The 15,738-nt window shown below is 41.2% G+C and overlaps 1 protein-coding gene across 1 annotated transcript; it reads left to right on the top strand.

Annotated features, from left to right (window-relative positions):
* Positions 1 to 720: 720 nt before the first annotated feature.
* LOC137432147 (poly(A)-specific ribonuclease PNLDC1) lies at positions 721 to 15,117 on the top strand. Its single transcript, XM_068123856.1, has 10 exons — positions 721 to 765; positions 1,378 to 1,463; positions 3,643 to 3,707; positions 4,037 to 4,098; positions 7,518 to 7,571; positions 7,835 to 7,877; positions 8,257 to 8,347; positions 9,226 to 9,386; positions 11,568 to 11,666; positions 14,688 to 15,117. The coding sequence occupies exons 1-10, from the start codon at positions 729 to 731 to the stop codon at positions 14,746 to 14,748; spliced, it is 759 nt and encodes a 252-aa protein (XP_067979957.1). The 5' UTR covers positions 721 to 728; the 3' UTR covers positions 14,749 to 15,117.
* The last annotated feature ends 621 nt before the right edge of the window (positions 15,118 to 15,738 follow it).

The following is a 15,738-nucleotide window of genomic DNA, read 5'->3' as shown; positions in this document are numbered from 1 at the left end:
TTTTTAAATCCCTTCCCAGACTCGTAGGCATCTATAACCTTCTTTCTGAAGGCCTCAGAGAGCTCTTTTGATCTAGGCATGGTGACGCCGCACACTTCAACAACAAAGAGCAAACCAAACTAAATGTCTGAGGTTTAAATAAGACAGGTTCCTCCAAGATCCTCTCTAACGATGTTCTAATCATTTGCACCTGAGCTGGTGCACCTGATTCTAATTTTAGGTATTTGAAGTAGTGATAAATGTAGGGGTGTACTTACTTTTTCCACATGCGAAATTTGCATTTATGTTTATTTAAATTATACAATTGACTACAAAATGTAAATGTTTCATGATATTTGTTAAATTATATCACCTTTATCTATCAATATTGTTGAAATGAAGATCAAATAGCTGTATGTTGAAATATGTTGAAAAAGTCAAAACTTTACATGGGGTGTACTTACTTTTTCACGTGACTGTATCACTCTACCCCACCGACATAACAATATATAAACAAATACACAAATTTACTTTTATAGTACGACTCCTAAGTTTGAATCTGTGATCTACAGCTACATCATGCCAAAACCACCTGTTCTTTGCTGCTGATATTTCGTGTCCGAAGAATCCTCTGTGTAGTTTTCGCATGATATGTTTAAAGTTTAATTTTGCTCGTATATTTTTAATTAATACCATGCTTTTGTTGTTCATAACAGCCGGTGGTCGGCCACAATTGTTTGCTGGATTTGATGCATTTTTTTGACAAATTCTTCAAACCACTACCTGGTAAGCTCTTTTGCAGCAGCGGGTTTTGTTTTGATCTGAGGTAGACAAGCACTCGATGTATTAGAGCAGAATAAAAAAGTTATATACGCTGTGAATGAAGAATAGAAAAAGTTATGTATGCTGTAAATGAAGAATAAAAAAGTTATATATGCTGTAAATGAAGAATAAAAAAAGTTATATATGCTGTAAATGAAGAATAAAAAAAAGTTATATATGCTGTAAATGAAGAATAACCCCTTCCCCCTCCCCCCCCCCCTATCCCTCCCATTTACTTACACAGCACCTCCCATTTGTTTACACCCTGACCCTGTTTTACTTCCACCCTGCCCCCCCCCAATTTACTTGCACCCTGTCCCCCTTTAACTTGTGCCCTGTCCCTCATTTACTTGCACCCTGTCCCCCATTTACTTGCACCCTGTCCCCCATTTACTTGCACCCTGTCCCTCATTTACTTGCACCCTGTCCCCCATTTACTTGCACCCTTCCCTAATCACCTGTCTGGAGGAAACCTAACATGTCTACAGCTTTGGGGGATTGAAGAGACATTCACTGCATTCAAACATGTCAGCCTGTTCTCTTCACAATGATCATCTCTTCAGTTTGTCTTTGCAGAAAAATACGAGGATTTCAAGAAGCAGCTGAACGACCTGCTGCCTTGCATCTACGATACGAAACATATCGCCCTTTCGATGAAAAAGGTTGTCTATTGTGCACCATGTGTACGAGTGATCCAATTTGTGTCTATTTCACCTGAATTTATTTTTATGTGTCCGCCAACAAAGTCGCCAGAAGCATTATGTTTGCGGGTTGTCAGTCCATCCATCCATGCGTCTGTCCATCCGTGATAGGTTTTGGTTACTGTGATAACTTGATAACGGCTGAAGGGATATTAGTCAAATTTGTACAGGTATGTCTAATCAGGTAAAGATGAACTACTTATATTTTGCGGTGACGAGGTCAAAGGTCAGAGGTTATGTCAGGTAAAATATGATACTTGAGAACAGCTGAAGGAATTTAAATCAAACTTGGTACAAGTATGTACAGGGTCCGGCTGGGAGGTGTGACGATTTTCAGAAAACTCGTACACAGTTATTTTTAGTCGAATTTCAATTTTTTTTTTTTTTAAAGACTACATATATAATGCCATTTAATACACTGTCACAAAGACATTAAAAAAATGTAATTCATGTTTGAATTGGGTATAACAATGCAAGTGGGGGGTCTAGCGCATGCGTGATGGCTGTTGGTTACTCGTTGTTAGGCGCCATTTCAGTAGCCATGGAGCTGTGGACGATTGAACATCGCGTCTTTGTTGTTGAGACGTTTATTCAAATGGGTAGTTCGGTGGTGCTTACACAGTGCAGATTTCGTACTCACTTCAATGTTGGTCGACGTGGCGCCGTTCCGTCTCGAAACACAATATTGAAGTGGGTAAAAAACTTCAGGACAACTGGATCTGTGAGGCCGGGAGCAGCTCGGGGAGGTGATCGAACCGTTAGGACCCCGGAAAACATCGAAAGGGTTTGACAAGCTGTGGAGGCCAGCCCTCGTCGGTCAGCGGTACGGCACGCTCGCGCTCTACGGATGTCAGACAGATCAGTTCGTCGAATTTTGCACTTGGACCTTCATTATCACGCGTACAAAATCATGGTGGTTCAAGAACTGCAGCAGAATGATTTTGTACGGCGGTTTACGTTCGCAGAAAGAATGCTGGAACTGCTGAGGGATGCTGCTGTGCTGAGAAATGCTGGAACTTTTCCACGCGTCTGCAAGAATGCTTGGACAAGAACGGCCGCCATTTAGATGATGTCATTTTTCAAACATGAATTACATTTTTAAAATGTCTTTGTTACAGTGTATTACATGGCATTATATATGTAGTCTTTAAAAAAAAAAAAATTGAAATTCGACTAAAAATAACTGTGTACGAGTTTTCTGAAAATCGCCACACCTCCCTGACGGACCCTGTATGATGATGTAATAATGCGGGTGGGGACATGTCGGTCGATGTGGCGATGTTGAAGAGTGCCGTTCTAGTTAGTTATTATCCCTGACTGTTAGTAACATTGTGTCACTGCTATGAACATCAATTCCTTTTATTGTTAAACTGTAAAACATATTTGACGCCTGCACATCCATCTTATTCTCATATAGAGCATTTACTTTGGTTCTGTTTAGAGTGGAAGCAAGAAGGTGCAGATACATGAGAATGAGCTCATTGTAGGACTGAGGCGTAACATACATAGAGTACAAAGAACTTTTACAGTTGTTATCGACGCTCGAAGGTGGGGTCAAAAGCATCGAGGAGTGGGGCCTTAGTCATCAGCAATCCAACTTCAAGGAAGATGGTGGTGGTGGCGGCCTTTAAGTCGCACAACACCAATAAAAGTTCAAAATATGTGTATAACATAATAACACTGAAAGATAACATGGCAAAAGTGGTTCATATTTGACAACGAATGACATCGATGAGTGACTCACTGCACGTTGGGTAATTGGCATTCTGAGCAAAGAAAACCCCAAATTAATTGTCTTCCTTAAGAAGTGACAGGATATTATCACACATTGTCTGGAAGAACATATTATATCCAACCTGGTTCAGGTGTTTTTTTATTTTTTTTTACATGACGAAAAACACATTGTCAGATAGATATCCTTTAAACACCTCCTCCCTATACCTCTGCCATCTCATAATGTAAGCATTCCTTGAAATTGTATCGCTTTGACTCTTTTGTACCGCTCGTTCCTCTGCACCAATGCAACTCACATCGAATGTAGCTCAAATGTGATGTCAACTTGCAACATACATAGACTTCTGCTTTAAAGTGACTTAACCACCATGAGCTGTGATGTAAATGAGATTATTATGAACGGCAGGACTTCCGATGCTATAACAGAAGTGCAGTGGCTACCCTGTCAGGATTGCATGCAACAATTCAGAGGTGAGAGGGTCCTTCACCTGGTGGTTTACCTCCTTACCTGCATTACCTGTCAGCTTTAATTCGTCTTATATGTACTTTGGAACCACCTACTTTATAGCCCTTCAATGAGCCAACAGTAAAAGAACAAGTTACTCTTGAGAATGTACATTGAAACTGGAGCGGTGTTAACATCAGGGAGAGGTCCTAACTGCAAATTGACAGAAAAATGAACTTCCTTGTTTGCCTTTGTTCTTAGATTGTTGAATGTACTAGCACGGCCTCCACATGTACACAGTCCTCCGATTTGTTTGTATAACTGCCTAATGGCCACTGTGACCGACTCTTTTCAGGAACGTCAAAGACAAGCTCCTGTTTCCAAAAATCAGACACGCGCCCGGGCACATCCGCTACGGTATCCATGTGGGAGCTCGCGCAGAAATTCTTTGAGATTCATCCTGGCACATGTTGTTTCGATCGTTGAGGTTTTCTGGGTGGATTTGGAGTGATATTGTGTAATAATGTTTATGGTAACTGTAATTCGTTATTTTATTTCGTTAAACCAAGAGTGGTGCAAATCATTCTTTGGAGTTTTGACTTACCTTTTCTGATAAAGTGTGATTCTGGAAATCTTGGGACAACTCCAGCAAAACATGTTTGTTAGCCCGCTGCCAACGCACCGGGAGATGGGGTTTGCAATCACTTCTGCCTGTGTGTCTCGCCAGGCCATAACCTTTTTTTTAACCATTTGAGCTTTTGTCATCAAATTTCCAGCAAAGTTTTATTGAGAATATGGAGAAGACAAATTTATGTTTTTGTCAAAAGGTCGAAGGTCAGAATCACAATCATCAATTTTCATCCAATTGACCTGAAATTTCAATTCACCATTTGAACTTTGTCATCATATTTCCAACAAAGCTTTATTACGATAATATGGAGAAGACAAATTAATGATTTGGTCAAAGGTCTACGTCATAAAATTGTCAATTTTCGTCCAATTGACCTGAAAGTTTACGAATTGGCATGTTGGGTCACTGAATTGGTTCACCAATCAAAATCTAAAAGCCGATTGTGTTTTAGATCAAAAGGTCAAGGTTGTCAATTTTCAATCGTCAATTTTCATTTTGTATTTTTATTCCCCTACCGGTGTACACCGGAGGGGACTATAGGTTTGCACGCCGTCCCTCCGTCTGTCCGTCTGTCAGTCTGTCAGTCCGTCACGCAAAGAACAGTTTTCCGGACTTTTTTTCTAAACTCTTAATGCTAATGATTTCAAACTTGGTACATGGTTTCCTCATGATAAGTTACAGATCAAGTTCGAACTTCACGACGTTTCGATCATTTTTGACAAAGTTATGGCACTTTGTTTATTCTAGAGTTCTCCTCAAGCCGCACTGCACGCCCTCAGCCTTGTCTCGCGAACGTAAAAAGCGCGACAGCGCGCGCTTTCGGGAGGGGCGGAGCCAAGCCGAGCAACATATATATATATATACACATCGATCATTGATCATGAACCGGAAAATATAATAAATTACTAATATTTAGCGACTCGAAAGGTTCTTTATCAACAACTTATTTTCTCGTGCTTCTGCTGACCTGTCTGCAAGATGTATAAATCGAAGTCCCGAGTGCGAATCACAGGTGAGCCCGTCCTGAGGTAATTAGCGATTGGGAACGATTCAGAACCTGTGGGTAAATAACCCTTGGTAATTTCCCCAACAGTTTCCCGGACGACAGACTGCCGGTAGGGGACATGTATTGCAGCGCAATACTCAGAATGCTTGTTTTTTAGATGTTTCAATAATAATACATCTTTATTGTTCCATATTCAGAGAAATTATTCTTTGGTGACACCGTAAGTTAACCATGATAAAAAAAACATAAAACACAAAGGGAATAAGAAAACAAAATAAAAAGATATAAAATATATAAATATATCTTTTATTCTATATATATATATATATATATTATTATTGATATATATATATATATAAAAGAAAGTTTTTGTTTGTTTGTCTGCACGCGCTAATCTCCTGAACGGTGAAAGATAGGAGGAAACCTATGAAACAAAAAATGTCGGGACGGGCCCCGGGAAGGTTATAGGCTAGGTGGTAAGGCCGGTCGAGGCCGCCTCGGCCGGGCTGGGCCCATTTCGCAATAAATCTTCTTCTTCTTTCAAAATTCTCTTGAAGTACAACTTATGCACTTAATAGGAATATCTGACTGATTGCAACACATGCTTTCAAAATTCTCTCTCGCGGGGCCCGACAGAAGAAAGAACAAGGAATCGTTGAGCACTAACTGATACTGGGCTCGCGTCAGACTTATGCACAGAAGATTAAATTCATTCAAAAAGAATCAGGGCCACGCCGGGTGCATTCAGCTAGTAATTTATAAAAAGATATAAAATGTGGAAGATGGACGAAACAGCAAATGGCTAGGAATTCGAATTTAGCATTTGAATCGCACATGGTACAAATGACTTTTTGAAAATGTTCTTCTCCATCCGCCTTACATGAAAGCGTCTCCCTGATGGCAGTTTTTCAAAAAGTCCGTTCAATAAATTACTTTCATCGGTACACACCTGCACCGACTTTCTTTTCAATGCTAGCAAGTACAGATACTCCATTCTGGTTGAAGGCCCACCTACAGCTTTAAATGCCAGTGTAATGACCTTTCTCAATCGTAATGACTTTTCAGATGCTTTCTAGTTATCTCACCTGGAACAAAGTTCAGGGGAGTTATGCGATGGCGCGTCGTCCATCAGTCAGTCCGTCAGTAAGTCAGTCTGTCCGTAAGCACTTGAAACTTCTTCTCCGAAACCGCTGATGGGATTGTGACCAAATTTGGCACAAATTATGTTTGTTGTCGTGACTAAAGTTTGTTCACGGCATTTAAAAAATCGGGGGCTAAGGGGGTCTACCGGGGGTCAAAGTGGATCCAGGTTTGACCCCCCAGAATAGGAATTTGCTTTTTCCTCTAAGTACACACACTATTTCGATGAAACTTTACCACAACCTTCATCACCCGTGATGTACCAAAGTTTGTTCACGGCATTAAAAAAAATCTGCCTCTTTGGGGGTTTACAGGGGGGTCAAAGTGGTTCCAGGTTTGACCCCCCAAAATAGGAATTTGCTTTCTTTTCTGAAACTACACACACTATTTCGATGAAACTTCACCACAACCTTCACCACCCATGATGTACCAAAGTTTGTTCACGGCATTTAAAAAAATCTGCCCTTGTAGGGGTCTACGGGGTGCTTGCCCCCCAAAATCGGTGTTTGCGTTCTTCTCAGAAACTATACGTGCAATTCTGATGAAACTTGATCACAACCTTAATCACCCGTGTTGTATCAAAGTTTTTTCCTGTCATTTAAAAATCCGGGTCTCAGGTGGTCTATGGGGGGAGAGGGCTGTCCCCCCAAAATAGGTATTTTTTTTTGTTGTTTATTTAAAGTCTTATGGTTATGTTAGTATGATTCTACATGCTTCCCTGTCTTCTAGCAACCATTGAAATAGGTTTCAAATACCTTTAGTCAGTGCAGTATACTGTTTATTCTACCAGGTGAATGCCAGGGGTATTGCCCCTATGTTATTTTTCCTTTTTTTGTTGTAGGGTAAGATTATTTAATTGTCTGGGATGATTGTCACTCACCATCTCATACTGTAGTGCTCTTGTGGATTCTTATTTACGTGTTTCCCTACCCCCTTGTGTCAAGCTTGTTCACCATCAACCTCTCCCTGTCGCTTATCGAATCCCTGAGTATTAACACCTGTAGAAAGAGAACAGCAAAATTTTTAAAATGTTGCTTTGACCATAAAATTCATTTGCAGTGAATGGAGGCCAAATTCACGAGGCTGGCTACGATGCCTTCTTATGTGGCTCAGGTGAGGAAGATGAAGTTTACCCATGGTCATTTCGTGTTGTTTCCATCCGCTATTAATTAATTAATCATCTTCTAAGGATGTAGGAGTTTGCTTATTTGAAACCACTTAGTCGAGAACCATGGTGGCTTATTTTACATGATTTGAACTATCAGCTATGATGGTAACTGTGGTGATGGATAATTTCAATATATGTATAATTTGATTTGTAATTGTGTCGTCTTTTCTGACTTCACCCATCGCTTATTGTCCTCTATCTCTGGCAGTGTTTCTTTTCCTGGCCCAACAACTCATCTCAAACAACTTGTGGTAAATGAAACCTTCGGCCGGTCTGTCATGATTCTTTCTTTTTTCCGTGTTTAAAATGTAGCAAGATGTGCACTTATCATGGGGAGTTCAGTGTTGGCGCACGGTAACAGGTGATGGTGCACCCCACATCTGCACGTAGGCCGTTTCCCATTCGGTGTTGTTTGTTAATGCCGCCCGTGTACATTGGATGTCGAGATGCGCGGTAGTTGACCTCGAATTTAAATGGCTAGAATTACGGAGTATTGAGTTGAAGGCTGAATAGCCTCAGTATCCAATCGCGTACAGACTAGCAATGCGGTTTGTACAAATATACATCTCCAAATGAACCGTGTATGCGCCAAGCTTTTGTACACATGGAGAGCACGTGTGTGTTTAACAGCTGCAAGTTGGTTCAAACGCTGACGGTTGAAGACATGCTACGTTGCCTTGGCCCTTACACAAACTGTGTCAAGATACCCTGCAGCTACTTGGTAAAACAGTAAGCCAGCACGAGGACGGTTACTTTGTCGATATTATTGTTTTTCGAACCTTCTACCATTGATACATTATTTTGCTGTTTTACGATTCGTATTGGTAATTGGAGCATCTGCGGTTCATATGGATGGGAAATGCTTTCCGGTTGCTCACAAGCTCACCATTCACCTGTCTTCTTGCAAACTTGTAAAGTAGACAAAGAAAAACGTATGATGTGGTGCTAATAGGGGCTGCTGAATCTTTGAGGACATTCGTCAGATCATGGATGTCATGCGCACTAAACATCCCATAGTATCTTTTAGAAGGAGTAGGCCTCGCCAAATTCCCAATTTGCTGTAAGCTTTATAAATAACACCGTACCTGCGGAAGGTGGCAGCACCGAGGTATGTGTATATGGCACTGGTATGGTGGGCTAAATAGCCTTCTTATGTCTTAACCTTTAAGCATTTAATTTTAGTTTTGTCTACGATGGCAGGCGCAGCGTCTAACTCCAACAAAATTCATTTGCACGTGCACATGAACCCATGGGCATCAATAAATACAAGGACAGAAAAAGTAGTGTCCGGGACAAAAGCAGGAATAACCTTTTCACCCAATTACCTCCATTTTTCTGCATTTTCTTTGTGCAAGGTCAGACTTTTATTGTCGGTCGGAATCTTCCATAAATCTAATGTCCAGAATGTTTTGCACAATATAACTTTTGCTATGTATTGTATCATGTGACCCTTTTACTTAGTTTTGTTTCCCTTCACTGCTCCTAATACAGTAGGTGGAGAACAGGGTGATGCAACAAGCTTTCATTCCCAGGCAACAACCTATCGTTTGATCCTCCTGTCTTCATCCATTCCCTCCTTTCTCATTTCCCCAACCCCAGTGCCTCACTGGTGAGGACCCTCCTCAGATCAAACATTCACAGGTTATCGTGATTGGCCAGCCCCCTTCTAGTTTTTTCCGATTGCTTTGCAAGATCGGCCCCCATGCGGTGCAGCCAATAGGACAACACCGCTTCATTGTCACCATTTTCAGCAGAGGAAGGTACATGGAGAGATTGAATTGCACTTTGTCCAGTAATCTGATGGCAAAGTCACTTCCACGATGTTGACAAAGATGCGAGTATGCAGAACTAGAACATGTCCACAGTTTTGTCCATCACATTATTTAAATATACTGTACAGGTAGTCTCCGGTTTATGAACACCCAGCTTCCGAACATCCATTCATACGAACATTATACTTTATAAGCATGTTTCGGTCTTTTGAACATTCGGTAAATTCACACGAACGCGGCTTTTTTGAACATACCACGCTGAGTACTGAACGCAGGAAAATGGACACTAGAGACTTGATTATCCATTCACACCATAATTCACACGGCGTGCCCCAACACTCTTCCAACATTTCGCATGCCATTCTCTCCATGAGGTTCTTTATGGGCATAAGAAACGGCGAGGTGCTCTCCCTGCTTCACCGTAAACCCCTCCAGCTCGTTATCCCTCGTCACCCCTTATACTTGTACACGTTCAATTTACTCTAACTAGTACACCCGTTCCATACGGGAGTGGCAGGAAGGGCCATTCCACTCAGTGGCATATAGATATCAGTAGATCTAATGTCTGGCCTCAAGAACATTGGGAGGGGTTGTGTGTTCAATTACCGAGTTTGTTGTAGAGCACTTGCTAAGTGGTTTCAGCATTCGAGCAATCATTCCATTCAAAACCGCCGATAAGGAACGGCTGGCTTGGCAAGTGCTAGCTAGCTGCTTGGTAACTGAACACACCCCGGGTTTCCTCCCTTTCACTTTTTTCTTAGACAGCTGGAGCGACTGTTTTAAAAGGTAATCAAACGTGTTTGTGGTTTATAATATTTTTTACTTCTGGTGGAGGCCGGTGCTCCCACAAAAACACCACGATAAGCTATTTATACACGTTAACACAGTGTTTGTTCAAGGAGAAAAACCCCTTGGGAGGTGGGATATTATTAGTATTAATATTGTTTTGTAATAAGATTAATATTATGCTATTATCTTTGGTTTTGTTATTATAAGTGACCTTGGAAAAACGCCACGACAAAGCTAACTTGACATGGCTAATGCACCTCAACACGCATCCCCCATTCGCGGGGAAAACCCTCTTGGGGAGAGGGGAGGGGGAAAATGAATTTGCTCCAACCTTGGAAAAGGCCAACCCCTGCTCTGCAGGGAAAAATGGCCTCTAAAGGTGGTTCTTCATTGTGTGACCCTGAGTCCTCCTGTCAAGTTTGGTTGAGATTGGATAAGTAACGACCGAATGTATCGCAGTCAAAAATCATCAGACGACACTAAATGGTGTTTTTTAGTATTATTTGTTTATTTAACGACATTTAATAACATTTTTATATTAAAAAAAATAGGTTTATGAGTTTTCAAACATACCGGGCTGAGCATGCAGCAAATCGGATGTTCGAATGCAGGAAAACAAACAATGCGGGGGGCCGTGCACCGAACAGCAGAATGCAGGGATTCATACCTGTTTCCATGATACATCTGGCTTTTTGGTGGCACCATACTGTCGAGTGTCGTGTATTGTGCTATATTTGTACACGTTGACCTCCCCCAACTGCTGCTGGTGTCTGTCGATTGCCCAAAAAAGATTTGTATGTACACGTTTTTAGGCTTTATTATAAATTACTGTCGGTATTTATTTTTATTTTATATTATTATTTTTATTTATTTATATTTTATAACATCAATTTATTTCTTTTTTTTATTTTAAAAGCACATTTAATAACGTTTTTATGTCGAAAGTAGGGTTTAATTTGTGTTCGGGAACCAATTAATCCCTTATTACATGGATTTAAAGGGGATTTATTGTTCCTGCTTCGGAACATCCAGCTTACAACATATTTTCAAGAACACATTGTGTTCGGAAACCGGAGACTGCCTGTATATGTATCCAGACACATTACATGTCCACAAGATGAAGCTTTGTGTTAGCCGTACTTGGTATCAAAAGCGAGTCTTGTCACCTACACCTTAGGCTGTGGAGTTGAGGCACAATTGTTTTTTTGGTTCAGACACGTCATAGTCTACTCTAAGTAGATATTCCCAAACAACCCATGAGCTCTCGACACAACCTAAAAATGAAAAAAAAATGGACCATGCCCATCAGCATCGTATCTATAGGTTGCTTGGCCTTTAACTCTCCTCTCCCTCTTTTCCTCACCCTCCGTTTTGCATCAGGATAAAAGAGCTGATGGCGGCAGCAATGCCCAACAAAGGATTGTTTGTGGAGTCGTACTCTGTGTGGCGGCACACACGTCTCTCGACTGTAGTCCTCTGGTGAGCTTTATTGGATATCCACATTCTAGCTTTTGTTTTTTTCTAGCAATGCAGGAAAAACATTCTCAAACAAGAAAAAGAGCAATCGGAGATTGCAAACCCTCGCCAGGATGTATTTTCAGTGGTTTTTAAGGCTTTTGTGTTAAAACGCATATGGCGGCCGAACCACGTAAGGTTGAATCTTCCTTGTCACATACCCAACCTGTCCTCCAGGTTTTGTCTAAATCCGTCCATAACTTTTTGAGATATCCTGCTCACAGACAGACAGACGAACAGACGGGTGGAAACATAAAAACATAACCTCCGTCCACCTTCATTGGTGGAGGTAAATATCATACAGCCAGATGATGTCACCACCACCACCATCCCATTTACATCATGAGTATAGACGAGCCAGCAGAGGAACAACTACAACTCTTTCTACCAACGCAGGTTAAACTAAAAATTATCTGCTGCATTTTCGGCATATGGACGTGAAATCATCAAAATGAAAATTGCCATTTACTTTCACTATTTCGAATGACAAATGGATCTAGCGTACTGATCGCTCACTTGCAGTGGATGACTTGGATGATGATCATGGAACATTGTAAACCTTGTAAACCCAGTGAGCAGTTTAAATGTGATCATGATATTGAGAGTGATAAACATCTTGGCAGAAACCATCAGGGACGTCACAACCAGAAACTATATAATGAACATCCACGGAAGACCCTTGCGTATGAGCAAGAGATCCTGTTTGAGAATGGTCGATTAGCATTGGGAGTGTGGAATCCAGATTTCCAATCAATGTGACCTTCACAAGCACCATCTTTTTTTGTACTCTCCACCAAGCTCGATGCACATTTGTTGGAGCGTTGGACGTTTTCAGATGACATCGTCGAACCGTGCGTTTTGAGAGTGGCAGCCACATTGGCTGACATCGTTGTTTCCTCAATCACGGCATCATAACAGCTTTCATTATCTCGAACGGGCATCGGTTGCTCGGTACTAAATCTGGCAAACGAGGTGGTTTGAGGAAGAACACGGTAGTCCAGATAGAGCGAGCAGCACTCGCATGAGACAGATTGTGTAGTTACCTCCACCATCGATTGTGGATGTAGGTTGTTTTCATGTCTCTTTGTGAGCAGGATATCTCTAAGTTATGGCCAGATTCGGACAGAATATGGTGGACAGGTTGGGTGTGTGACAAGGACGAATTGATAAAATTTTGTTGAGGATATGGATCCGGATATGCTGATTTTTTAAGCGATTCTTCACCATTGAGAGATGGGGCCAAAAACGATATATAGCACAACATCTCAAAAAGTTGTGGATGGATTCGGACGAAACTTGGTGCATTAGTTGGACAGGTGACAAGAACAAGCCAATTAGATTTTGCTTCAGGTCTGCATCCAGATCTGGCCTATCAGAGGGATACAAAATGTAAACTGTTGAGCATGGCAGAGGTATGCAGTCCACCAAGTCAACGTTAAACCGTTGTAGTTTAACAACAGTTTTATTAAATTGGTCATTCGTTCCACTTTGTTTGAATGAAAGTGAAAGGAGTACTGTGTTCCGCACTTTCCAGACTCGTACAAGTGCATTAAACCCCCAATTGCTTGTTTCTCTTGCCATAGGATGAAGAGCCTCCCTTGTAGTGCAGCAGATAAACACAAAAATTGTGCATTTTATGAGAAAAGCATGAAATTTTTAACATAGTTAGTGCATACTATAAGGTTTATTTTCAAATATGGAGGGAAGTCAGATTTGACCTCTGAGAACCGTGAGAGGTCAAATCCAAAATGGCCGCCAGTCCACCGAGTCTAATGTTCAAACGCGCTTAATTTTGGAACCAAATAGTGGAGAAAAACATTATAGGTGTCATTTCCAACTGAATTGGGGATGCCCAGAGGTGAATGATGCTTTCAATGAACTCCTAGGCATGCCAAGTGAGGTCAGTGAAGGCCCAATGTTACTGCAAGAGCGATTTGTGGTGCTGATGTACGATAGAAAAAGTGAGAGCACGGACGTGAATGATGCCAGGAAACAGCTCTTCACACGGAAGTGTAGAACTCTAGAGAACATTCCTCCAACCCAGGCAACACTCAAGCAGCACATCAAGTGCACTTGCTACCACGCCAACTGCTGTAACCAGGCATTGGTCATGGATCCAGAGATGCCAGACCCACCTGACTGGGGCTGGACAAAGGAGACAACTGGGTGGCAGCCTCTTTGGACCACTCTTCCTGAAGCATCAAAATCGTGCCATGAATTGATCCACTGTGGCTGCAAGAAAGGGTGCACTGGACGCTGCAAGTGTGCCAAAGCTGCACTCAAGTGCACTGCACTGTGCTTCTGTTCTGGAGACTGTTAGATTTAGATCATTACCAATTTTCATCATTGCACTTGATTTAATGTAAGCTTTGGTGGACATACTTGGTTAACTACAGTTATTTTTTCAGAGGTTATTGCATCATTCCTTGCAGTGTAAACACTTTTTTTTCATCATTTCTGGTCTTTGGGTGTTCTGTACCTATCCCTGTACCTGAAAAAATAAAGTTCATTTGAACTTTTAAAACTTTTTCCAATAGCAGTTCCAACTGCAGTATCATAAAAATAGATATTTAACGTAATTTGACCTTGACCATGACCTAAATGCATGTCCTTGAGTTCTGGCGATCTCAAAAGTATCACCAAATGAATGGGCATCCCCAATTTAGTTGGAAATGACACTTATAAGCGCGTTTGAACATTAGACCCGGTGGACTGGCGGCCATTTTGGATTTGACCTCTCACGGTCCTCAGAGGTCAAATCTGACTTCCCTCCACATCTGAAAATAAACCTTATGGTACATACTAACTATGCTAGAAATTTCATGCTTTTCTCAAAAAATGCACAATTTGTTAAAATATGAGAGCTTATCCGCTGTACTATTGTGAATGATGGCGTAACTATTGCCTGGAAGAGGAATTGAGTACTGTACATTGGTAATCACTTTTTGTTCTCACCCACCTCCTTGTCATCACTCCCTCCCCCAGGTTAAGTGGCATTGTTTGCACTTCATCACTTTCCTGGCTGATTACGTCTTACTTTAAATAGAGATGCCGTGAGATCACACAGGCAGGCACCATCAGATGTACGTTCAGGTGCTCCGATGGGATACGAAGCTTGAAGTTTCACTACCACGAATGACTCTATTTTATCCCAGAATGGCAGTGATTCAACGTGCTGATGTAACGTACTTTTATTTTATTCGTGAATTTAACTCACCTTCAGTGCACACAAGCAATACAATACCAAGGTGGACATTTTGTTCTCTGGGATGATTTGCATGTGTAAACCTCGTCTCAAAGGTTGCACTTCATCTCAAATGTCCATTTTTGTTGAAACCTTTCCTTATCAAATACAGAACTTGTTATTTTCTTTGCAATTCATAAAATATTTCTCCCTTCCTTCCCCCACCTGATACCACGTCGTCAGTTTTATGTCCAACTCCCAGCAAAGTGACCTTTGACATGTATTTGGAGTGGTATCTCCACACTCAGCTCACCAATGAGATGAGTTATTGAAAGTATCAATTTTGGGTTTAAAGATGTATTTCCTGAACCAGTCGGACTGCAATTCATAATGACATCATAATGGTTCTTCCAACCTTCCTTTGTTCAAGCTGACGAGGCTTCCCTCTGATGTACCCCTCAAATCCTAAATATCATGGGGAGTCTCCTGCAATCATTAATTTAAAGTATAAATAAAAAATAACAATTTTTTTTGTATACTAAGTCAAGGCTTGTGCAAGAGCTAACACAAATAACATAAAACAAAGAAAATTTGAGGAGAGAGAGGGAAGCACAACAGTAGAGAACAGGGACATTTGGAGATCTATGGAAGGGAGAGGGCTGGGCTAGGTACACGGGATAAACAACATGGACACTTTCAGGAAAAAACGTAATTAGAAAAAGGTGCATTTGGGATGGATTAATGGGGTGTAAAAGATCAAGGTTTTGCATGGGGGAAGATAAGAGATGGTGGTGAACAGCTGTTTTTGAAGACCTGGAGGGAGGAGTGGAATTGAAGAGAGTGAGGGAGTTT

This window comes from Myxine glutinosa, unplaced genomic scaffold, assembly GCF_964187855.1.
Source record: "Myxine glutinosa unplaced genomic scaffold, kmMyxGlut1.1 SCAFFOLD_234, whole genome shotgun sequence".
In the NCBI taxonomy this organism is placed as follows: Eukaryota; Metazoa; Chordata; class Myxini; order Myxiniformes; family Myxinidae; genus Myxine; species Myxine glutinosa.
This window is presented reverse-complemented; position numbering and strand designations above follow the sequence as displayed.

Excerpts from the sequence above, each read along its gene's own strand:
- LOC137432147 (XM_068123856.1), top strand. The coding sequence starts at position 729 with ATGCATTTTTTTGACAAATTCTTCAAACCACTACCTG. Across the intron at positions 7,572-7,834 it reads TGCCTTCTTATGTGGCTCAG|TGTTTCTTTTCCTGGCCCAA; the intron begins GTGAGGAAGATG and ends TATCTCTGGCAG. Across the intron at positions 7,878-8,256 it reads CTCATCTCAAACAACTTGTG|CTGCAAGTTGGTTCAAACGC; the intron begins GTAAATGAAACC and ends TGTGTTTAACAG.